Below are 26,902 nucleotides of genomic sequence, written 5' to 3'. Positions count from 1 at the left end.
TGGACAATTTAGGTCCCAGATTTTCCTTGTATAAAAAAAAACAACAAAGAAAGAAAGCATACACACACACATACACACACAAATTGTGGTATGACGTGGAATGTGTTACTCGCATTCGTCTTACACGTATGCTCGTTCTGGTACGGTAAGCTTTTTGACCACTGCCTTCGAGCGCTTCTCTGGCACTGGGGCCGTACGCTTTTAGGAGAGCTCTCAAACAGACCACTAGTCACATCCATACTATTGTACAAATGGTAGCTAAATGACGTATCCAACAGAAGTTTGTTTGTTTGTTTGTTTGTTTTGTCAATAGAACATGCATTGACTTCCAATTAGTTCACAACTGAGTAATGGTTGAAACTGCAGTGATCCATTTTTATAGTCCGAAAAGTAGCGTTGAACATGGAAGTCAGACACGTAATTATTCGTAAAACCTAGACATAACATTACATTTGTCTTATGCCAGGAAAGAATTTTGTTTTGAAGAGTTCAGGACCGTTCATCGTGTGGGTTTAATATTTGCGAATATATGCGAGTGGCACATTTTAGGGGATCATTAAGAAAAGTTAATTCCAGGTTATGTTACTGATCTCAGGATATTTGTATAGGCATGGTGACAAACTTAAGACAAATTCATCTGTAATAGCGTCGACTTCATATCGCTACTATACCTGTTTTATTATGTTCATCACCACTTGATTAGATTTAAACTGACACTCCAATAATGATTAATTACAGATTATTGCTCAACATAATTCGGAAATACATGTAAAATGTTTATTTTATCGTATAATGCAGATTTTGCGAAGAGTGTTACATATCTTTACAAAAAAAAAAAAACAAAACCCGATAGTTTCTTTCTTGGGGGCGTCAAACAGTATCAATGTCGATTCGTCATGTTGTAAAGTTTGTGGCACTTCTATACATGCTCTGTGTAAGTGATAATGGGAAAATATGAAAAAAAAAATCATTGTCTTCATTAGCACTGCCATTTTCACTCACGTTAGCGCTGTCATTTTCACTCACGTTCCTCTCACTTGCACCGACCCATTCACTCCATACATACACATACACACACACATACACATACACATACACACACACACACACACACACACACACACATACTGTACATTTCAGGAAACAAGCAAAACACAGAGCGGGAATCGTCTTTCTGAAACCCTGCACATTTCGTTCTGTATCCTGAAGTACGGAAGCCCTTACTTAGACTTTGACCTGTAAGGGATATGCCGTTTCTGCGATCATTGGCGGGGAATCCCAACGTTGTATATACACCTCAAATTGTACTATTTTCCTCTGTTGGATAACTTCATGTACTTCAACCAATTCCAGACTGCTAAGAAAATATCGGCCTATGGTTTACTCCTTGTGTACGTGTGACGCCGAGGAAAAAGACGACAGACATTTTGTTCAGTGAGAAGGGAATAGAGCACAGCAAATTAAAATCTTAGGTATGTTTAGTGCTAGCCGAGAGTCTGCTAGTTGCCACAGTATTTAGTGCTATACACCGATCCACCGATCTGTCAACGTCAAGTGTGCCATCTACACCAGAAAACCTCGCAATTACAATATGGCGGCTTACGATCACGCGATAGAAGGACATCTTGAGTGTCCTATATGCATGGAAACTTTCAAGGACGCAAGATACTTGACGTGTCTCCACACCTTTTGTGCGAATTGCATAGACGAACATGCCCAAGGTAGAAATGAGATTACTTGTCCAGTGTGTCGCCAAGTGACGGTTATCGACAGAAATTCCCGGGCATTAATGCTCAAGCCAAATATCTTGGTTAATAAAATCGTCGAGACATTGAAAAGAAAGAATGCCACCACCGATCAAAATGGTACAAACGAGAAAGTACCAGTCTGCAGGAAGCATCGGCCAATCCGCAAGAAGTATTTCTGCAAACAATGCCAGGAACTTATCTGCAGCGAGTGTTCGATGGAAAGTCACAAGGACCACACAACTGACGTTAACCCCGCGAAGACAATTGTCTCGTCGATGCAACAGATTGTTGAGGACAGTATACCCAAGCTGGAGCAGCGTAAAATAACCATCCGCCACCTGCAACAGAATTACCCTTGGAGACACCCTCTCATAGACACCAAAAAAAAATTCGATGAGTTGTTCAGATCGTATGTGTGCTTACGTACCGGACTCGACCGTAAAAGAAAGGAGGTCATAGACATGCAAAAAGGAAAGTTGGCTAATTTCTTGCACTCTTACCAGCGAGGAAGAGATTTGTTAGACCGTAATAATATAGAGGAAATCACCACAAACTTCCAGCAGTGGTCAGAAGAGATGAAGGCTAATGATCTACAAGTGTCGACTATCCCAAGTATGGACCAAGAGTACAGAGCTATGAAAGACGAGGCTAGTAATTGCCTTAATCATCTTAGAAAAATTGAAGCAGTATTGTCAGGTAAGACGGTGAACAGAAAATGCTGATGTAAGGCTTAAAGTGCGCGTAACTATAGAATAGGAATCACTATTGGTGTGGTGTAAAGTCACTTTGAGCAGTGTCACGGATATTAAAAGGTTGAATAATGTAGAGTCTTAGGGGAAATATTTCCACTGAAAATATCATGTGGTTGGGCAACGTTTCATGAAACTATTCAGAGAAGTTATTATATTGTAGTTGTCATCTATAGAATATACGGCGTATGACGATGTAACCAGTTTAAGTCCAGCCTATATGACGTCTTAAATACATCAATCTACTACATGTAACTTGACATGAAAGACACGTTATATTATGGTCTTGAAAACTTAAGAAGAGAAAAATGACGCATTCTGGTCTTGATGAGACGTAATAATGACGGAATTATTGACCTAAAAATTATGTCATAGTATGGTCGTAAAAAGACATTGATCATATAAAGGCATCATATTAACGTCATAAAGTTGTCATCCATATGACTTACGACGAGTTTCCCAGTTTATGACAAGCTTATGACGTCTTTACAATTACGTGCCCCAACCATAATACGTTGAAATTCTATCAGTAAAACAATAACGGTGATGAGACTTACACATAAAAAAATGATTGCTAATTAAGAAGGGACCAACACCAAAGGGGCGGCTTTAAAAGAATGGAAAGACCAATACATAGACCACGACTGTCCGGACGTGATTTTGGATGGACACGCTAAAAACTGAAGTTAGTAAAATCTCATCTTTGATTGTCGTTTCTCTCATCGAATTGAACGAATCCCTTTACTCCAGGTTTTTCTTTTTTTACCCCTTTCGATAATGATTTAACATTTTGGGCGTCATACTGGTGTGTGTCAACTAATAACAGGGGCCGTATTCTGAGAGCTTATTAAGTGTCTGATTAGCACTTAATTACCGAACTGGTATTCTGAGAGCATGATTAAGTAGGGGGTATATTAACTACCATAGCAACAAGCGTTTTGGCGGGAAGGACCTACGCGTTTGCGCGTATCAATGCGCGTGCACCTCTGAGAGGACTTAATCACAGACTTAACTACGAATCGGTATTCTGAGGGTGTAATTAAGTATGAAAGTTAATGAAAAACTTAATGATACCAAAGAGTGTCATTAACTACTCCGATATCACGCATTACATCGTGTTTTCTCTGCCACAGCGATGCTCACCGTCTTCGGTAACCGAGGAGCGGTTGAATCTTGTTATCATGGTATCCGTAGAATTCAGAGAAAAAAAGAAATATAGCCGATCTTCGAGGAATTTTGTCACTTTATTTGAGCAAAGAGGTTGAGACCTTCGCGTGCGTAGGTGAGGGGTTGTAATCAAATACCGGAGTGTGCGCACGGAGCTCTTGGGCTGTAATTACAGGGGCGTGGAGGAGCGCGCATTGAGGGCATATTTGCGCGTGTAATCATCATTTTGGCTTCTAACAACTGTCTGATTGGATGGAATAACAATTAGATGGGAGGGACCTAAGATAATTACAGGGGACTTAATCATACCTTAATTACGTCCTCAGAATACCGATTTTGCCCATGATTAAGGGCCTATTAACTTCACGACTTAATCACGAAGTTAATTACAGACTTAATTACGACCTCAGAATACCACCCCAGGATCCTTTCTGTGAGTACCTTTTTATGCCTACACAACAATAAAGTTGCAACCCTATAATTTGTAGATAACATAGCTTGTTTCAATAAAATGTGACAACGCGAGGTGATGAACTTTTAATTAGGCGAATGAGGGTTACAAGCAAACTTTTAGGGCGTCAATTGGACCCAGAAAACATGGCACAAATAAATACAGCTTTGCACTTAACTCATATATGTATATGTATATGTATATGTATATGTATATGTATATGTATATGTATATGTGGGTATATGTGTATGTATATGGGCCGTGACGCGAGAAAAGGGCCCTTAGCCCTGACGCGCACAAACGCCAGAAAACGGCGCGGAAGTTTGACAAAGCAATACACGCGCAATCAAAAAGATTTCAGCTCGTTGTACACCCTTGCTTCACACGTGGAGTCAGTTCGAATCAACATTATCACCCCGTCCACAACGTCTTTTTCTACGGCGCCTGCAGTATTTTGATTATAACTGAAGGTGAACATCAACATATTGGATCCCCAATGATGAAGTGGTAAGAACATACACTAAATTTGATGTTAAATTAATGGAAAATATGTTTGAATTTCGTGCTCGGTCAGGTCTGTGCTCAGCGCAGTCCCAATCTTTCAATTTTTTGTTGGGGATCTGCTGACGATTTATGACCGATCCGTAGGCCTACATTGTGTCTGACGATGCGTAGATGTATGACATTGTTACATTTATCTTAACGGTCCTTTCATATAAAATGTCAAAATAAGCTACTGCCAGTATTGAAACTGTCCTTAGCAACCCTGTGTTTTAGCGGTGAAGATAATTTCGGAGTGCTTTAGTTTAGGCAACAACTTACAACTGCACGTGGTTCAGCTTTGACTTGTTTAAGTGCAACAGTTAACCGTTAGGTTTCGGAACCCAAAGTCAAACAAGGTTGGGCCTACTTGAGATTGTGACATTTGTGTAATTTCAGCAAGATAGTTCTACAACTACATTTGCTCCTTGACAGTTTTACTGCATAACTGAATTCTACATTGGTAAATCAAACTAGGTCTTAATAGTCTTGATGATTATTAAATATGATTCTCCCGGGTTGTTCTAACATGTATCAACTTAAAAAAAAAATCCGAAAAACAATATAGGGACTAGCGTACTAACCAATTAGAACCTTTATGAGGCTGAAGTATCAAAGGGCAAGCCCAAATGACAAAATCAGTTCTCTTATATTTTCCACAAAAGACTTTAAATTCTAAACTTTGGTTACAAAGACATCTCATCGACTCATGTAACCATTGCATTTGTTATTCTGGTACTGTAGAATTAGGCCTATTCATAATAAGTGTTCATTGGCAACGTATACGTTTCAGAGCATTGTTATAGGAGTTTATGGGTAGGTACCCACTGTCTAAATGCCAAGGGGAGATTATTCTCCAGATTTCCTGTCATATCTCTGATCATTGGGTGTTGTACCGGTATTCATTTTTTTTCTTTTTCTTTTCTTTCCAATTGAAATAAATAATTGTTGGGAATGACTAATTTGTAATACATCACTGGGAGAACACAGCAGCAGTCTACAAAGTTGTAGGCATCAATACCGCTATTTTGATTTTAAAGACCCCACTGTACAGTCCACCCTTAAAACCACATTAATCAGAGTAAGCATTAACATTGTTCTCATATTTCAGGGCAGAATAAAAATTTGGCTAGCAGACAACCCTAGGCTGCACACAAAAACTGGAATACCGTCAGATGGAGAGGAGATGTACTTGGTGTCTGGTAGATAAAGGATTTGGCAGGAGTAAACAACTAATTGCAGGTTTGTATTGTGCTGTGCATCAGCTAATTACATTATAAGCTATAATAGTATCGAATGATGAGTTTAGTAACAACCATATGACTGTAAAGTAGAACTATAACTATAATTCAAATGAAAAAAAAATCATTCGTTATTATGGCCTATCCTTTTCATTTACTATGAATGCCTGGATCTGTAAAATAAAATCAGAAGACATAATCATACAGTCATATTAAATATATATTTTGGTAATTGCATAATATGCTTTGTATTAAAATGCATCTTGCACTGGCTGCTGAGGTATAGAACTAATTCCTTGAGTTTACATGCCAAATCTGATTTAATCTGTCTTAATCATTCCATTTCTGTAACATGCATGGTTCCTTTTCTTCTGTAATGACACTCTAGTATTGAGTATGACCTTAGACCTTCGAAGAAATATAATGATATGTATCAACATTCAAAATTTTCACAATTTCTAGATCTGACTGTGACAGCCTTGAAGAGTTTTCAACAGTTTCAACTGTGGTGGACAAGTCATCTTCCTTCACGATTCTAGTAGTGTTGGCAATTGTTAGACTGGAAAGCGTACCTGTCCCATTTACAGGGAGCTGTCTGAGATCAGAAAGTTTTCGGACTTTCACTTCTACCATGATCAATTCAATTCAATTCAATCTTTATTTCCGATTCAATATACAGTATAGATAAAACATACATGTAGATATGAGCACATTGTGCAAAGGTGCAGAAATACAAACAAAAACGATGAAAACATTGACAAAACAGGAAAGTATTATGAAAAAAAAATAAGGAAAACAGATAGAATATAGGTACAATAAAAACAAAAGCTCAGTGACACTGTGTATGTGGTTAACCAGAAAATGGTATGCGCGTAGAAAGCCAGAATAGGCTTGTTATGTTGCACATACCCCGTAATATAATCGTTATAAAAACTAACTCGAATGCTATTATGATATGTACCTAAAATCAATAACAGCAATGGATATACTTTCTACAACATACAAATAAAAAGAAGACTAATTATCCATATCCAAAAATCAATACTTACTAATCAACATCTTCTTATAATGTCTTTTAAAAGTATTATTAAATTGCACATTAAGTTTGCTCAAATCTAGCGTGTTCCAAAGAACAGGACCAGTATGACGTAACGAGTATTTACATTTGTCAGTTAAAAAACGCCATCGATGAAAATGAGTTGAGGATCTCGTATAATAATTATGTACATCAGAGTTCAAAGAAAACATATTTTGTATATAAGGCGAAAGAGTTTTTGCATGATAACGTTGCATAAAAGAACATATTTGCATTTTATTCACATCTTGCAATTTAAGGGTGTATAATAGTTTAAAAAGTTTAGATGTTGGAGCTCTATAATCTGATTTTGTACAAATTCGAATTGCTTTCTTTTGAAGTAAGAGAAGTCTTTGTGTTTGGCAAGAATACGTATTTCCCCAGATAGAATTACAGTAAGATAGAACAGATAAAATATAAGCATTATAAAGAGTGAACAAAATATAACCTGGCACATCATATTTCAGTCGATTTAAGATGCCAATAAAATGAGAAATTTTTGTACATACAAAATCAATATGATCATTCCAACTCAACTTACTATTCAGTACAATACCTAAACAATTTACAGATTCCTAAAATTTTATCGTCAGTGTTACATTGCACATCTCCGCGTTTGAAAAATACACATTGCGTTTTACTTATATTTAAAGTAAGCATATTGCACTTGAACCAGTTATGTACTTGAAAAAGACTTTTATTTACAGATTCAGTCAAAACGTTGATATCATTATGTGAGGCAAGAAGTGAGGTGTCGTCTGCATATAAAATGAAATGAGATTCATGGCAAGAGCTTACAATGTCATTTATATAAATTAAAAACAGTAAAGGTCCAAGAATGGATCCTTGTGGCACACCCGTTTCAATATTCTTAAGAGACGAGCTAAAAGAATCATACACAGTAAATTGTTTTCTTCCATATAAATAAGATCTAAACCAATTAAAACACACACCTCTAACACCATAATATTGTAATTTTTGTAATAAAATTTTGTGAGAAAGACAGTCGAAGGCTTTAGAGAGATCCATAAATACTGCTAAAACATTTTTACCACCATTGATTTCTTGAATTATTCTGTCCTGTACAACCCTATTTCTATGACTGCCATATCTGTAGACAGGTTTTGCCGAAATCCATATTGACTTTCATATAATAAATCATGCTGGAGCAGAAAACCATAAAAACGAGTAAAAACTATTTTTTCTAATATTTTTGAAAAACAAGGCAGAATAGATATCGGACGGTAATTTGTAAATATTTTGGGATCATCTTTTTTAAAAACAGGTATAACTTTTGATACTTTCATTTTAGATGGTACAATACCAGTACTTAACGAAGAGTTACATATATACAAAAAAAAGGTTCAACAATAAAAGGCAAAACATGTTTGACCACAATTGAATCAATATCATCAAAACCACAACTTTTTCCAGATTTCAATGCCTTTCCAATATCTAAAATTTCATCTACTGTAACTGGTTTAAAAAACAAAGTATTAGTGACAGGTTCATTCATATAAGTAAGAAACTCGTCATTATTTGTATCAGTTGTATAACCAGCGGATATATTTGATCCAATATTGATGAAGTACTCATTAAAATGTTCAGCAATTTCACTGGCATCATCAATATCAGTCCCGTCATACGAAAACGTTTGTTGGTCATTGGTGTCAATCTTTTTTTCCCCCAAAACAGCATTGATGAATTTCCATGTTTCTTTCGTATTACTTTTAATCAAATCACACTTCTTCAAATGATAATCTTTCTTTGCTTTGCGTAAACAAAGAGTAGTTTTATTCCGTATCTTTTTATACCTTCTGTTATTAAATTCTGAGGGAAAATTAACATAAATCTTATAATATTTATTTTTCTTTTTGATATGTTTTAAAAGTTCACGTGTGACCCATGGTTTTCTAATTTCTTGATTCCTTTTGTCCTTAATTTCTCTTTGGGGTAAATGCATATCATAAAGATTCATGAATATATCACAAAACACGTTATACGCCCTCTCCGGATCATTATCTTCATACACTCTTGACTAATCCGTAAGTGCTAGGTCGGCGGTAAGGGTAGCTAAGTTGTCTTTGGTAATTTTTCTTATTGTTTTTAACTTCTTTCTATTATGTTTCTCCTCTGGATATAATGAAATATGAAATATTGGTAAGTGATCAGAAATATCTGTCATCAGGATGCCTGACATGCTGGGGGCGGTGTTATCATTTGTAAATACATTGTCAATAATTGTGGCTGACGTAGCACTGATACGAGTTGGTCTATCTATCAATGGGTGAAATCCAGAAGAAATGATTGTGTTCAAAAACTCCAATATGGGTGAACTTACATCTTTTTTAATCAAGTCAATATAATAATCTCCCATCAAATATACACAATTATATTTTATATTGATTTCACTTATTATCTTTTCAAAATAAGGAATGAATGCAGAAACTGAATAGTTTGGTTGACGATATATCACTCCGACTATGATATTTCGAAATAATTTACAATTAATTTTTATGAATAAATGATCAACTCCTTCACAATACTCCGTAGGCTCGTAGAGTGTAAAGTTCAACCCTTCTCAGATGAAGAGGCCAACTCCACCTCCACGACCGGTTGGTCGGTCAACATGGATGAATTTGTATCCTTCAAGAGTAAAAGGAGCATGTGTTGCTGAATTTATCCAAGTTTCAGATATACCTATCACTGAAAACTTAATCTTAATGCATGAAAGGTAAGTATGAATCCTATCAAAGTTCTGAGACATGCTCCTTGCATTGAAATGGATCATACTGAAGTTTTTAGCCATTGAGTATTTTGCTACGGCTTCATTAAATTCTGAAGTCAAATAATATTCAATTGGGATGGGATTAAAATTTTCATCTTCATCTTGATACTGATCAGAATCTAAATTTAGAAAATTCAATAATTCATGTTTGGATTTTTTTATCGGCGAAAATAAAGACTTGAATTCTGAGTCTCCAATTTTTCCAAAAGGTAAACAAGTCAAATGATTACTTTCATCGTTCAGATTTGAGCATAAGATTGTATCAGTTACACTGTACATCTTCATATTTTCATTTTGTTTAATACGTAGGTCTTCTTTTATCGCAAAGTCGTTTGACATTTCTAAAGAGTGAAAACACAAAACGAAAATGAATAACAGGACAATTGTCAAACAAAGAAAATGACAAAACAGTAATGCACTGGAAGGAAAAGTGAAGATGAGAAAAAAAAAACAAATATATATTTCCCGCCTTTGATCAAAAAGTATCAAGGGGGAAAATTAATAAGAAAAGAGAGGAAAAAAGGAGTAAAGTTATAACGTATACATTTTTGGCATGCGTCAGTAGTGATATGCATGGTTTCTAGTGACGTCAGAGTTTGTCCAAGTCTTTTTTGCTGTGTATTGTTCTTCTGATCGTTTTTCCATTCGTGGCAGGTAACAGAACAACGATTCTTCCATCAGTGGACCACGCTTCCTTCACCTTGTGATGACCCTTTGCGGCCCGCAAGAGTTCCTGATTGGTGCTCGTCAGAGCCTCATCTATGCCCATGCCAGTCCCTTTCAGCTTCCTCCGAGCGCGAAGCACCGCACTGCGCATGCGGTATGAGCAGAACTTGGCAATGATTGCGCGAGGCTTCCTGACATTTGAGTTGGCTGATCCCGCGCGTGAGTCCGTCGTGTTGTTCCTTGGAGCGATGCGATGCGATCGGTCAAGATCGGCCATTGTCAGGGGGATGCCAAGGCGTTCGGAGGCTAATTTGCAGATGACCTGATTGGTGTTCTCGCCGTCACTCTCTTTCACACCATAAAACTTCAGACAATTGCGCCGCGAGTATTGTTCGGCTTCGTTCATGGCGAGTGTCAGATTATTGATAGACGTTGCCTGGGCATCGACAATCCCGGTTAGCCTCTTTACCTCAGCTGCATTGGCATTCTGAGACGACTCAAGCTCCAATGATTTCCCATCGATGTGTTCTAATCATTCCATTATGGTGGTATTGGTTTTCTCAAGCTCATTTATTCGCAGAGTGAACTTCGCGATATGTTTGTCAAAAGCCCTTTCAACTGCGCTCTCGATGGCATCTAGAAAATCTCCACTTTTGAGGTAGTCCTCAACCGCTTGAATGGCTGCTGCTTCCGCGGTAGCTTTCGCTTTGGCCGACATTTTGAAAATTAGTCACCAGTTCGTTTCACGACTATGGCAGAGACACAAAAATAGGCCTATTCCAAATTCAACACAGTTTCGAAAGAAGTGCAAATTGCAAGGTTCGTGGGAGCTCAATTTGTGTCACGCACGCATGGCTATAGATAATGTAGTTTAGTTTATAAGCTTAGTCATATTCGTCTGTTGTCGATCTCATGTCAAGGCAATAGTTACGAATGAATGTCATGACATCTGTTCTGTTTCAGTAAAAGACAGAAGGCACCTCACAAATACTGCACACCGACACATTCCATGAGTGTAGGTTTATCAATTTCCATGAGTGTAGGTTTATCAATTTAAAACATCGCATTCACGGAGATGAGTGTAATGAGTGTAATATAATAATAATTATGATCAGCCCGGAATTGTTTGTGTGAGGGAACACCTCTGGCATAACGAAAAAATAAAGGAAAAGAAAGTAAGACTGGGTTTACTCAAGACAGTTGCAGTGGTTCCTCACAACAAGCATTTACCAAGCCAGGCTGATGCCTACAGGATCAACACTCGACAGAGAACGCTATTAATATCTTCAAGCACATCAGACCTTTCCTCTTCAAAGATGTCACCTGCCTCCAGCCTGAGAGACTGAGGCCTCATGATAGAGCTATGAAGTGTCATCCTCAACTTATTGGCATACTTGACCACTTTGTGTTTCTTATTGTATTTTACTCTTAGAGCAGATACTGGTATTGCTTTTGGTTTGGAAACTTGGATCATGGTTGAAAACATGTTTTGCCCCATGTATGTGTGCAGCATAAATGCTGCACATTATCATAACCTACAAATGTACTTGAGTACAGCTGGTTTAGCGAAAACATTTCCACCCTACTGATTGTAGTTGGCAAGAAGGCAGGTGTGATTATCATGCCCTCAAGACACTGCTGGCTGTGGAAGACTATATGAATACTCATGGCATATCAGTACTCTACTATGAATTTACCGGTAACAATTTCAAATGCATCTTCAGATAACGTAACATTCTTAGATTTTCTTCCAGTAGTTACCATATCCTTTGTGTATTGTCTTTTGTTGACATGTGTTTATAAATGGCACTATGTAATTGCAAGTATTTACAGTTGACTTGTATAAAAAAATTATAAGCATAGAAGTTTCCTCTTCACTTCCACTGTTTTGCTGTCAGCTTACCAATAATGTGCAAATGATATTGTGATTTAGTCAGCTCATGTATTAGTAGACTGTGGTCGATATCAATGTGACATCCAGTCTTTTTTAGTGAGCCCAAGAGAGAAAAACTTGTATGTAGCTAGCCTCATCCTGAAGCAGTTGACACACGTGTTTCTTCTTTTCTGTTTTTCTGTGTCTAGTATCGGGGGGGGGGGGGGGGGAGGATACCTATACTGTGTATATGTAATGATGACTTACTATTCTTCACATGTAGCTGAGCTTGGGCTGATACTAATGTAACGTGAGTACTGTAATTTCATGTGGGTATGGGAAGCATGGAAACCAACAGAAATCTCACTTAAACCTTTCCACTTGAGCATCATTGGATCTTTTTCATGAATCTACGCTCTTTCTTAGGGGGATATGGCAACATGACATACATGTAATTAAGAGTTATTGATGCCAATCTGTGACTGAATTTTGTTGTAAAGTGCTGTGAAACCAGTCATTGACTGTGTAAGGGCGCTATATAAATGATCTGATTGTATTGTATTGTATTGTATTGTATTGTATTGTATTGCATATATGACTTTTTTCTTCATTTTTCAGGGAACAGACGTTAACATTACCTCAGTTTTCATATAGCAATGGGAACAAGTAGGGTACATACTGTAGTTGAATTCCATTACTTTTATCTATTGAATTTTACTTGTAGACCACTTCATTCTGTATCTGCTTTTGGTGGAAATTGCATCCATCTTTCTGGAGTTCCATATAGATTGTTCAGCGTGTAGGCATTCTCTTTTTTCTTTCTTCCATTCTTTCCATCTATTCTGTCACGTCGTGTCCCTTATTTGCAAATAAGTATTTCATAACACTTTTCTTTTAGTGGTTCACAATATACAAGCTTGCTTTTTAGTGGACCTCTCAATTCTTTCTTTTTCTCAATTGAAACATAACTATTTTTGCCAGTATGCATGCATATATCTTTATCTATATCATTGATCCTCTGCAAAGTCGAATGTATACGTTATCATAGTTCCTGATTTATTCTGTGTTGTGTTTTGTTGGAAAAAGAATGAAGAGAAAGGAATTGAATTGAATTATTTACACTGCATTATGTATTGTCTTATTTGATGGAGTTGAGATCCATTAAGTGGCATGGTAAGAGATTAAAGTGTTGCGAGTGCAATAACTCTTTACTCCAACAAATTCCACATGGAGCATGTGCCTACAATTCTATATGTATTCTTTTTCATTTTCATTTGATACTCTCTTGGAAGTATGTGTGAATATGTATGTTGCAGTTTTGTTTGCATAGTGCATGCAGTGTACCGATATACTTCTTTGTACATTTAGTACATTGTACTTTGTACATGCAGGCCTATGTTGAATGAATGAATGTATAACTGGAGTACTCTTACCCCAGTGACATAATTCTAGTGTACTTTTGTAATGAAATCGTAAAAGAAGGGTTGAAATAGGCCATGATTAATTCCATCCTACACTGCAAGTAGAAAATCCGCCCATTTGCCACATCTAGATTGCATATTTAGCAAAAACACATTACATCTTGTATGCGTAATACAGTTCCGTTAGGCCTGCATAAACACGACTGCATTCATTTTCAAGCATAGCCCTTTTCGTACTATTTCAGCTATATCACTCACCCAGCAAAACACTCCTGCATGCAACTCTTTAGAATATAAAGCTTGTTTATAGACCATTCAACATGCAGAGGAACACAATGGCTTAATATACAGTCCAACACATTCAAACTTTATTTACATGTGTACATTTGACATGCAAGACAAACAACATGGTCCCTTATCCTCTTCCTGTCTCAGCACACACATGCACTCAAACACAGACAGACACATAAACATACAATATACATACACGCGAGTGCACACAGATGTACACGCATACATACACACATCCACTTTCACATGCAGGGGAACACAATGATGGCTTAACATACAACCCAACACAAACATTATTTACATGACTGAAGTTTACATTAAACACGCACGACAAAAACATGGTCTCTTATCATCTTCCTGTCTCACTCACACTCAGGCCTACATACACTCAAACACAAACAGACAGACACACAAATCTACAATGTACATACATGTAGATAACACACAAGTACACATTCACACACATACACACATCCACTTCTCAATCGGATACATTCTGTTACCTATATCCAACGACATGTTTCTCTAATGCGTGTTTTATACTGAAAGCCCAAATTCGTTTAGAATTTGAAATGCAAGTCTTATTTTCATGGTTATCATGGCAACGATGATTTCATAGAATACTTAATTTTTACATCATATCATCCATGACAAGACTTGATGGGGGTAAGATTCCAACTTTGATGAATAACGGAACAAAACTGTGGGACTTTGAGCTGTTAAAGGGGCACAGTGTTCCCCGTCCATGACTTACGCGCGCGCATGCATAAACGCGTAAAAAGTTGCAGATTTGGTTAAAACATGCTTCTTTAAATGTCATAATTGGGGCACTTAGGAGTGGAATTTCAAAAAACGGTTTTCATATCTAAATACATCAGAATTCGCTCTTCAATATGGCGGTGAAAACTCAATTTCGGTATTTTACGGCCTAAGGGTCCTTTTCTCGCGTCACGGCCCATATGTATGATTATGTATACATTATATATGAATATGTATATGTATATGTATGTATATAGAAGAAAGAGTCTCAAGTACGCCATGGATCCAACGATTACAAAATTTTTTATTACAAAATTTTCGGTCTGCCTCAGACCTTCGTCAGTGCAAAGACAATGATGGACAATGATTGTCCATTATTGTCTTTGCACTGACGAAGGTCTGAGGCAGACCGAAAATTTTGTAATAAAAAATATGTATATGTATATGTATGTATATATAGAAGAAAGAGTCTCAAGTACGCCATGGATCCAACGATTACAAATTTTTTTATTACAAAATTTTCGGTCTGCCTCAGACCTTCGTCAGTGCAAAGACAATGATGGACAATGATTGTCCATTATTGTCTTTGCACTGACGAAGGTCTGAGGCAGACCGAAAATTTTGTAATAAAAAATTTTGTAATCGTTGGATCCATGGCGCACTTGAGACTCTTTCTTCTAATAATTACAACATTCGAAATCCAACACGTGGAAAATTCCAATATGTATGTATATATATATATATATATATATATATATACCATATATAATATATCCGTTTGGTATACATCCGTTGGGAATATTATAGTTTGATCAGGATTGATGAAATGTGTTCGATGCTGTAAAGCAGAGCGTATTATAGGCGTACCTGTGCTTTGGTGCCTTGTCCGCCAACGGCGGTTTCACGCTTGCTTTGCGACCTTCAGGCAGACTGACTTTCAAAGTGATGTGCTTCTGTGTTTACGAGTATGCGGTGCGGTGGATCGGCTTGACACATGGATGGTTTGCCTGTTCCGGTGTCTGCACATTTTGTTACAAGTTCGGACCTTTTGTTGAGCGCGTTTTTGTTTCGGATGATGATGACCTTCTCATCGAGGCATAGATTGCACTGGCCACTCTTTCATAGAGTTAAATTTGACTTGTTTCTAATGTCCCGCTTTAGCGTGAAGTTTGCTGAATGGATAAAGTCCCCGTGTGGAGCAACAGATGAAGAGGATTGGCAGTATCGACTGTTTTATTAAAACATTTATATAAAGTCGCCCCCCTCCAGTTCATGTCTCCGGCCATGTCCTCTGACTGATACAATTCAAAGCAGCGTTTCTTTGAGATCGACTGCTTATAATATATTTTTTAATGAATTTACTATTATTACAATTAATTTTGCACGATAGATAATTCTATTTTTGATATTTTACCGTGTGTTATTTTTCTTTTGATTCTACAGGATTCTAATTCGTGCGTTAGATAGTTTGCTTGTAATGCTGAATGGATAAAGTCCCCGTGCGGAGCAACAGATGAAGAGAATTGACAGTATCGGCTGCTGTATTTAAATTCCACGCAAATCACATCAATTCACTTGTTCTTGTTCTTCCTCAGTTCCTTGCCGTTATCACCCTGTCATTTCCAAGTACCCCGGGTCAAACGTGAAATCGTACATCAAACATTCTGCCATGCGATAGCACAGAAACTGAAAAAAAAACATTACTTAGACATTATGATGTATGTTTCCTCCTTTCAGAACTGCAAGCTAACGACACCTCATCGTCAGCGGTACCAAACGATAATAGCGGAGAAGCTTCGCAGGATCGCGTACCAGGTCCACCGACCCGTAAGAAGCTGCATGTACGGTTTGCACCGTCACTTTGGAGAGGTACAATAGTACGTACGAAACGCCATGCTTTATCGAGTCCATCGACGTCACAACTAAGTCCGATTCAGGCCTTCCTTTCTACCACGGGACAACCGAAAGGTGCATCCGGTAAATAATATCGCTATCTCTCTGTTATACTTATATAATATTGACTGGCCCTGAGGGAGGTACCAGAAAATATTGCCCAAACTGAAAGCATATTGCCCGAGTCGAAGACGAGGGCAATATGTTTTCAGTGCGGGCAATATTTATCTGGTACCTCCCGAAAGAAAGGCCAGTCAATATCATAATTATTACCTATCCCCCCTAGGTACGTAAATTAAGGAAAAATGTAAATACGGCTACACACTATATATGATACAGATCAAGGCACATTTGACTACCTGTAGACCATCAACATGTTGAATATAATTGCAAAATTGTTCATCAATGTATATCATTCAACTCCAACTTCAAAGATACATGTAGTTATAACAGGCAAACTTCAAACTTCTGAACGTTCTTACACTTTATTTTTACTTCTCTGTTAAAGTTTGAGAGTTGTAAAACTGATGGTCACTGTGCACTTACTGATCACAAATGGACTAGTCATTGCCTATAGTGCTGCTGTAAGTGGTCGACCTTGTATGAGTTGATTTATCAGCAATCTTCTGCGGTGCGTGTAACTGACACCCTGGACGTCCTGGAATGTTTTCTTTTCGTGGTCGGAGAGAGATTCCACTCTTTCTCTTCCCACCTCCCCAAACCGGAAGACTGCACTGTTTGCACATACTGTTACTGTTACGCAGCGACGTGGCGAAAAGCATATTGACTGCTGACCTTTAACCCTGCAAAATAACAACTCCTGACCTTTAACCCTGCAAAATAACAACCGGAATTGCCTCGCAAAACTCCCTCGTATAGGTAATAATTATATAATATTGACTGGCCCTGAGTGAGGTACCAGAAAATATTGCCCAAACTGAAAGCATATTGCCCGAGTCGAAGACGAGGGCAATATGTTTTTCAGTGCGGGCAATATTTATCTGATACCTCCCGAAAGAAAGGCCAGTCAATATCATAATTATTACCTATCCCCTACTTAATTAAGAAAATATGTGAATACGGTTATACACTATGATACAGATCAAGCCACATTTGACTACCTGTAGACCATCAACATGTTGAATAATTGCAAAATTGTTCATCAATGTATATCATTCAACTCCAACTTCAAAGATACATTGTAGTTGTAACAGGCAAACTTCAAACATCTGAACGCTCTTACACTTTATTTTTACTTCTCTGTTTAAAGTTGGAGAGTTGTATAACTAATGGTCACTGTGCAATTACTGAGCACAAATGGACTAGTCATTGTTTGACGCCTAGTGCTGCTGTAAGTGGTCGACCTTGAATGAGCTGATTTATCAGCGTTCTTCTGCGGTGCGTGTAACCGACACCCTGGACGTCTAGTTTGCAGGCACAAACCCTTGTTGGTCGTAAAGGAGTCTGCGCCAAGACTACTACATGCACCACTTTGGCACTGTCCCATAGGCCCTGTGTTGAAGCTTCTCCCAACAAGGGTTTGTACAACCTTTGGGTCCATAAACACCTTTTCATGTTTATTGGGCGGAGCTTCACTCTGAGAGGATTGTCATGGTAACCGTGATTGACATGCCCTATAGGGGGCTGTCTGGCTGAGCACCACTGAGATAAAGGTCAACCTGAGTAGAAAACCAGATGGTGGTTTGAACTGTTATGTAAGACTTGGGATGTACTTTCTAGAGCAAGAATGCTCCCCTCTGCAATGAGTGACCACCTCCCTATGAGGAACCAGGGAGGTGTCTCTCTTCCACCTCCCTGGAGGAACCAAGGAACATATCCCAGCCATTCCCTTTCTGCATGGAGGTGGGAATCTCTTCCCACCTCCCTGCTTTCGGTTTGTTTATTCTTTTCTCTCTTTTCAAGCTCTCAGTAGATCTTATTCTTTCTTTTTTTTCTGTCTACTCTTCATAATTACCGAATCATATCAAGACCAACATGATTTTCCCTCTATTTTCACCTTTCTCTCAATAAATCTCTTTGTGAAAGAAATACTAAATAAATAATTCTCTGTTTTCGTACATTGAAAATGCATTCCCCATTTGCATGAAATTTCTGAGCAAGTTTGTAGTTTTTTTTATATATACATCAGTCTACCTAACCTGTATATTTTCTTTGGGCCTCTGGCGTACATACTTATGTAATGTGTCACGTTTAAACTCCTTCTTTCATATTTCTATTATTTCATGAAGAGCTATAGGACCTAAACATACCTAAGTCTTAAAGGGGAAGGCTAGTAACTGATCAGTGGGAATCAGTGGAAATGCTGGGAGATGATTGTTCCAATCCTTATGGGATTCATTCAAGAGTTCATTGTATATCTATTGTTGTGTGAAAATGATTTGCTTCAGAACGGTCTCATATTCAAGTAATGTGCAGATTAATGCTCCGTCACTGACCAGGGACGCTAACCTGGAAGCATTAAACTGCACATTACTTGAATATGAGACCATTCTGAAGCAAATCATTTTCACACAACAATAGATATACAATCAACTCTTGATGAATCCCATAAGGATTGGAACAATCATCTCTCAGCATTTCCACTGATTCCCACTGATCAGTTACTAGCCTTCCCCTTTAATCAAGATTATACCAAACTATATGTCTTTACGAGCCTAACCTTTATCTGTTTAAAAAGAAATAAGTAGCTTTGTATGTGACATTCTGATTTAATGCGAGTCTACATAAAACCTTCATTCACCTATTTATGCATAGTGCCTGCTTATCATGCGTTTCGTCAAATTTGCCTACTCGAACTTTGATAATAATTGTACCAAGGCTTATTCATCTACAGTAATAGATTACTATACTTCATGATTTGGTGACCTTTCCCTTCAGGCCTACGTAATTTCTTGCTCGTGCTCTTGCTAATGTGAGGTACATGTACCAACATATACCCGATTTCAAGTTTTTAAATTCTCAACGAAATACTTGCCAATAGGCCCATAGGAACTGAGATATAAAATTAGCTAACCTGGATCAATCCATTCAAGTAAAAATCTGACACCAAAGTCAAATTTGTAACTGTCATGCATTCAAACTGTTTCTTACAAATATTGTGGATAAAGAGCTTAATAACAAAGTTATGAATTTTTAAAGTTATAACTTTCTTTTTATCTAACTTTCCCCAAACTGTCACTGATATGTTCTAATCGCTGAATTCTCTCAATCCACATGTATTTCAATGTGAATTTGTCTTTTACCGATATCATCAAAATATTTCTTGCGATTGTTTGATATTTCTATAAAACAGTGTTGCATTGTCATAAAGCCATGAACGCATAACTGAAGTAATGTTGAAATGCTTTCGGGGAGTAAAAGAAAAGAGATAATATACATTTTGATGATATCGTAAAAGTGATATGTACTGTGCAAGTTCACGTTGAAATACATGTGGATTGAGAGAGTTCAGCAACATTATTAGAACATATCAGTGACAGTTTGAGGAAAATTAGATAAAGAAAAAGTTATGAGTTTTTGAAGTTTCTATAACCAGGTCAAAATATCAAGCTCCCACACATAATATGGGCTTCATTACCAAGGAATATATGCCCATTTTTAAAAAGAGAAATGGTTACAGTTTCAGAGACTTCAACCCCAAGTACCTTCTGATCTGGAGATTCTCCCACCTGAAACCCCTGGCAAACGGGAGACTCCAACTTGATGTTCGCGAAGCGCATATCACGAGCGCGAATTTCCCTGCGGCCAGGGTCCAGGGCCCGCTTGAGCTCTGGAAGCTCTAATAATTAGAGTTCTTAATGTTCTCTTGTGCTATCTAAGGCTTATTTTTTAACATACGAACACACAATGTGAGAAATCATTTTAAGTGGGAGACACAGAGCCAGGGCGGGAGAAATTAAATCTCAAGCGGGAGAACGGGAGATTTGGCAAAAACGGGCTTTCGGCGGGAGATCTCCAGTTGAAAGCGGGAGAGATGGAGTCTCTGCAGTTTAAAGAACAATAGCCTACCTACATTTCTTAAACAAAACAAACAGAAGTTCATTGAAACAAACAAGCAAAAATGTGTTGCTCAGAAAATAAAGAGAATGTACCACAGGCGAGGACTGGAAGCAACAATACATGCAATCCAGACCAGTACTATCACTAAATGTGATTAATACCCCATGGACCTCAACCTGAGTGAGTTAGCTCAGTACACAATGTTTTTGTGTGCTTTTTATCAGGTTGCTACCGTGGCAATGCATTATTCAACATTGACAAAAATGTGTTTTTCAATATAAATGCATATATATCTATAATGGTCCCCAAAAAAGTACCAAATCTATTAAAAGCTATAACAAAATTCTAAAAACTGAGGAAAATAGCATAAGCCATAATGTTTTTGTATTATTTATTTTTATTCAAAAAGTTCATAATTTTTGTGGCAAATACTGTCCGTCCATGACGAAAGAAGTGAATATTTTTTTAATGAAAAATGCCTATAAAATGGCAACACAGAATTGCCATACTCCAAAGACAGAGTTTAAGCATCAACATGCTATATAGTGGTCACATGTACCAAATATCACGTCAACTGTTCGAAGACTGAGGGAGTAAGCTCTACATTATTAATCCACAATATTTGTTTATCAAAAAAAAAAATGTTGCCATGGGAATGCATTGTTCAACATTGAGGAAAGAAATGCTTTGAGCAATTGAAATGTGTATTGGTCACATGTGTCAAATCTCAATCAAATCCTAGAAACTGCTGGATTTAGCTAAATCAATTAGTAATTTGTATGTTACATGTATCACGTAAATACATGGGTCAGCAATGACAAGAGATGAAGTTTGGATATCTTCACTTTACATTTTAGCAGCCAAAATATATGCGAAATTTCAATTCTATATAATGCTCAATAACTGATGGAGTTACAGTTGATCAATCCACATATGTAAGAAAATATTCATGTCATGGCAACAGACAGACTGAAAACCACACATACACACACAAATGTCTTGCTAAATGACATAGGCCCTACATGTAAGTAAGAGTGATCATCAGTCTCTAAAACTGCAAATCAAATGTTCAAAAAGTGGGCAGTTTGTTCCACAAATGTTTTTGATAGAAATGCTGTTAATGGCAAACACTGTCGACAATGACGAAAGATAAAATTTGTATACAGTATAGGCCTACAATGGTGGTCACATGTGCCAAATTTCAAGTCTATTGCTCAAAAAGCGAGGGAGTTAGGTCAATTCATGTGACTTTGTTTTTATCCATAAAAATACTAATGTTCCATGGAAAGAGGCATATTGAAAATTTTATGATGTATTATTTAAGTGTTGTGCAAAATAGCATTACTATAGAGTGGTCATGATTCCCAAATTGCAACTCAAATGGTTTTAAAAAAACAGAAAAAGTTTGATCCACAAAATTGTAAATGATTTTAAAAATATGAATAATGTTGTTATCATGGCAAAACATTGGTCAACAGTGACAAATATTACGCTGTTGCCAGCAGACTGCAGGTTCATTTCCAAAAAAGCACTTAATTAGATTATTACAGCTACGACACAGCAGATTCAACTCATTTTGAGTGAATACATGACAAGTAAGTATTAGTGCTTTCAGTGTTATGCAATTAATAAAGATGGAAAACAATTGATTGCAACCAGCAACTGATTTTTACTAGTATAGAATAGAGAATTATAATCAATTGCAAGTTATGATTCAGCATCCAGGAGATTTTACATTGATATCTATCACAAGTTTTAAAAGATGTATGTATAAATTCACTCAGGAAATGCATTGTTTTATCAGACCAATACATAGAGAGGAATCGACAGTGAATTTGAAACACTGTCGGAACTTGCAATAGGAGAGAGATCAAACTAGGGAGAGAAGTTACTAGTATACAGAAGACCATCTCTGACTCTACTTATTAAAGATTACTCTTAGAAGTAGAAAACCTCTTAGAAGTAATGTTTTTCTGGGTTTAGTTCATGCATAGGCATGCACCAGAACTGTTCTTTGCTTTTCAATCTTGATCTTCTCAAAGTGTATGTTTTATCCAGAACCTATACATAATGAAATTCAAGGGTATTAATTTTAAATTATCACATAGGTTGGTACACTTACAATGAACCTAGGTTTGTGTTTAATTAGTGGGCCCATGACTACACAATATACCAGCGAGTAAAAGAAAAAAAAAGCGTTTAAGGGATGGTAGTTTTGGTTGAGAAGGTGATTCAACTTTTAACTTTTTGCATGATAGAAACTACTTGACATATTAAAGAGTAGTTACAATTTTATTTGATGAAAGTCGGATTTGGAAATATCCAAAAACAAAGTAAAGCAAAGTGGTCCATAAGAGAAAGTTCCTACATTTCATTAGGACCAATTGTTTGGCGATATCTCAACCATCTCAAATTTGATTTTCGTCAAACGAAATTTTAATAGAATAGTATGTAGGGGCCAATGCTCTTTTGATAGTCATATAAGTGGATTCTCGTTAAATGTTACAAAAAGTTAAAACATGCCTTGAAATCTTGGTCAGAAAAGCAGATGATGCCCTAAAAAATATCTCATCACATTTTAGTCATTTCATGGTTTACACCATGAATCCACATAGCTTAGGTCTGCATGCTGCCCCATGGTTTACAGAAGAGTCAGATTTAGAGGGGAAAAGATGACTGTACTGTGTAAGGGAGAAACGGTCACCCCTTGGAATTTGGTGTACTGGTATCAATGGGGGATGGGTTGTCTGACCAGTGTTGTTTTTATTTCACCCATGGACTGGTGATATCTGTCTTCCTAATTATCCAGTTATTGGTTGCTGCCAGCGAAGTCCCCAGAGATGGTGATGGACATTGGAAAGCAACCAATCACATGGGTAGAGGGTGGAGTTTGATTTTCACCGTGAGAAACTGATTTTAGAAGTCTGTACAAACCCTTGTTGGGAGAGGCTGCAGTGTAGTGGTGCGTGTATTAGTCTTGGCGCATGCAGACTCCTATACGACCAACAAGGGTTTGTGCCTGCAAACTACTGGACGTCCTGGAATGTTTTCTTTTTGTGGTCGATCGGAATGTTTGCGTTTAAAGCAGGGAGGTGGGGAGAGAGATTCCACTCTTTCTCTTCCCACCTCCCTGTTTTACAGTGCACTCCTATTATAACGACCACGGTTATAACAAAATTCTGGTTATAACGAAGTAAAAATTTGAGCTGCAATGTCATCCACTATATGTATTTCTATTGTTTATTTGTTCGATTATAACGACATTCCGATCTAACGAAAGAAAACTTCCGGTCCCGAGGATTTCGTTATAACAGGAGTCCACTGTATATGTAAAACATCCGGATGCTCGTGATATGCTCTAATGTCGCCTGCTGAACTCCCGACCCTGCAAAATACCAACTGTAATTGCCTCGCAAAACTACCTCGTATAGGTAATAATTATCATTATTACACATGATTCGTTCAATATGGTCGTTGCACAACACCCCGTGGATCAAGTACATCATTTTACATTCTTAAATTTGTTGTGAGATGACAATATAGGCAATTTCATATTGAAAACATGTTGAAGAGGATTTGAAAGATGGTCGGCTTTCTTGGAAGACTGAGACACTCTGAGTCAGTTTTGGAATTGATCTCTGATATACAAATCACTTATTGTTCCTCATTTTGATATGGTAGCCACATATACGGCTCATCGTTCAAGAAACATTTCGATGAACTCCCCCCCCCCCCGAAAAAAAAATACAGAATAGGGCTGGTCGAATTACACAAAGTTTGCAACCTGACTAGTACGTTTCTGTTCTTGAGATGCATAACCCTTTAAATTGGCAACTTCTTGATCAAAGAAAACAGGACCCCTCTCTTGTTATCATGTATAAAGTAATGAGTAATTTGTCTTCTTTTGTATTTTAGAATTAATTTACGCTTAAGACTACTAAAACCAAGAACTGAATATTTGAAAAGACCTTCCGATATTAAAATCTAAATACAGTGTAGATATTCTGTAAAGGTCACTGCCTATCAATATACTGATTTACATTTTTTTTTTAATTTAAAGAAATATTTGTCTTCTCTATTTAGTTCAGGCAAAGTAATTTATGGCTTATTATGTTATCCTTTTTTTTTCTTTGTATCGTCCTTTTTTTTTTGTTATTTGCATGTACCAATATTGTAATAGTGAAATATGTAATTGTGCTGTTTTTTCTCGATTCATCTGTTTCATATTCTATCACCTGTCTATATTGTATTTGGTAATTTTGACGTTCTGGATTCCATGGAAAACCAGCGATGTCATGTTGGCATCGCTGAATATGGGCTATCCAGCCATCATCTTTTTCACGGAAAATAAAATCAATCATTTAAACTTTGATTAGTGTTGTTCTTCTTAATCACATTCTGTAATGTTATCTATGTTTTGTAATGTGAAGGTTTCTGTAGTGGATAAACATATTGACCTTCACGTGCCAAGTGCTTAGATTCTTGGAAAAGACGTTTTATCATTTACCTAAGGTGACCAGAGGGTACTGGTCAATGCAGCGGTAATGAAGACTGCAGGGTCTCTGAAAGCGCAGTTCAAACAAAGCAAAGTCTCTATCCTTGGGTAACCAGTACCCCGAGACAAACATGAAATGGTATTTATGTTAAATATTTTGCCATACGGTATAAAAACACAACAGCCGTAAAAAGGACATTGGTATCCTATTTCATACACTGTACGTTTCCTTTGTTTTCAGAACTGCAAGCAAACAACACCTCTCCGTCAGAGGCACCAGATGATGCTAATGAGGAAGGTTCGCGTGAAGCAGGTCCATCGACCCTCAAGAAGCCGCGTCTGAATATTTCACTGTCAGGTGCAAGTAGTATAGATGAAGGTAGTTCCCACAGTCTGGGTACCAAAGCCAGATTTTGGGCCTAAAATGCCATACTTTATCGAGTCCATCGACTTCACAGCAGACCCGCACTTCTGCCATGGAACAACCAACAACCGCTACACATCATTCACGAGGGCTATACGGGAGATGACTGCGTCTTCCTCGTCATACATTCCCTTTCATTTATCCTCAGACTCAGAGTCAGATACCTAGGCCTACCGTTCAGGTGGAGTTAACACGTACCACATCTCGTCTTACTTCTCCGGTGTTTCAAGCTCCAAGTAGTAGATCAAGGTCTCAATTTGATAGACCGCCTCGCTATGAAGCACGAAAGACCTTTCTGATGTTTAACGATAATAAATTATGATAAACATTGTAGCAGGCTTTCCGTAGGAAACAAGCAATCAAAAGGGTAGCAATACAGAGAGGTTGCCATTTCAACCAGGACACAAATTGACTTTCTGGTGTAGTAGAATTTTAACTGTAGGAAGGTCCCAAAGTGGTGAAACCCATGTAGATCCGGTCTTCTTCCGCGGGACGACCGAAAGGTGCATCCGGTAGCCAGGTAGAACCATACTGAGTAGGAGACAGCTAAAATGGTCACGCGTATAATGGAACTAATTACCTCCGCCAAGAGGGGAGGTTATGTTTTCGTTACCGTTGGTTTGTTACCTCCGCCAAGGGAGGAGGTTATGTTTTCGTTACCGTTGGTTTGTTCGTTAGTTAGCTCGTTAGTTAGTTTATAGTTAGTTTGTTTGTCTGTGTGCAAAATAACTCAAAAAGCAGTGAACGGATTGGGATGAAACTTGCAGGAAAGGTTGAGAATGACACAAGTACCAAACGATTAACTTTTGGCAGTGATCTGAGAATTTGGGGGGAATTTATGAAGGATTTTTGACATTTTGGCAGGCAGGGTCAATGAACTTGGGATTTCAGGCTGCGCGTATTTGAGGTTTGCCTGCGCGTACTAAAGTGCCAAGTGCTCTAGTTTCTGCTGGGGTGAGGCGCGCCGTGCAGCTGAGGGTTTGTGACGTCACAAAGGCTTCTATATTGGGAAATCTGGCAACTTTCAGCACACAATGCAGTACGCATGGGTTGAAATCAATAGTGAGGTTCACACCTAGGTCCCTTTACCTTAAAGGCAGCCGATCGCCATCCCTAATGGTACGTAAACTCCGAACGACCGAAGTTTGTGCATGCAATTGCGCAATGCTACCACTGAGACAAGTGTGTGTGTGTGCGTGTGTGTGTACGCATCATACACAAATATTGTCACCGCGAGCTGCGGTGATTGGAGGAGAGAGGCCAGAAGACGCGTGGCTCTTTCGGCCTCTCTTCATGTGCAT

The 26,902-nt window shown here is 37.7% G+C and overlaps 1 protein-coding gene across 1 annotated transcript; it reads left to right on the top strand.

Moving 5' to 3' along the window:
* Positions 1–1,285: 1,285 nt before the first annotated feature.
* On the top strand, positions 1,286–26,549 carry LOC139733286 (uncharacterized). Its single transcript, XM_071644120.1, has 3 exons — positions 1,286–2,444; positions 16,507–16,746; positions 25,419–26,549. Exons 1-3 carry the CDS (start codon positions 1,592–1,594, stop codon positions 25,598–25,600), a joined length of 1,275 nt encoding a protein of 424 aa, XP_071500221.1. The 5' UTR covers positions 1,286–1,591; the 3' UTR covers positions 25,601–26,549.
* The last annotated feature ends 353 nt before the right edge of the window (positions 26,550–26,902 follow it).

The sequence above is a fragment of the Diadema antillarum genome, unplaced genomic scaffold, assembly GCF_040938485.1.
Source record: "Diadema antillarum isolate AM-2024a unplaced genomic scaffold, OU_Dant_1.0 seq00000467_RagTag, whole genome shotgun sequence".
NCBI classification, from domain to species: Eukaryota; Metazoa; Echinodermata; class Echinoidea; order Diadematoida; family Diadematidae; genus Diadema; species Diadema antillarum.
Note: the sequence above shows the minus strand (reverse complement) of the source record. Positions and strands in the feature narration are given on the sequence as shown.

Coding starts and splice junctions, on each gene's coding strand:
- LOC139733286 (XM_071644120.1), top strand. CDS start 1,592: ATGGCGGCTTACGATCACGCGATAGAAGGACATCTTGAGTGTCCTATA. Junction 2,445..16,506: donor AATTGAAGCAGTATTGTCAG/GTAAGACGGTGA, acceptor TCCTCCTTTCAG/AACTGCAAGCTAACGACACC. Junction 16,747..25,418: donor ACAACCGAAAGGTGCATCCG/GTAAATAATATC, acceptor CTTTGTTTTCAG/AACTGCAAGCAAACAACACC.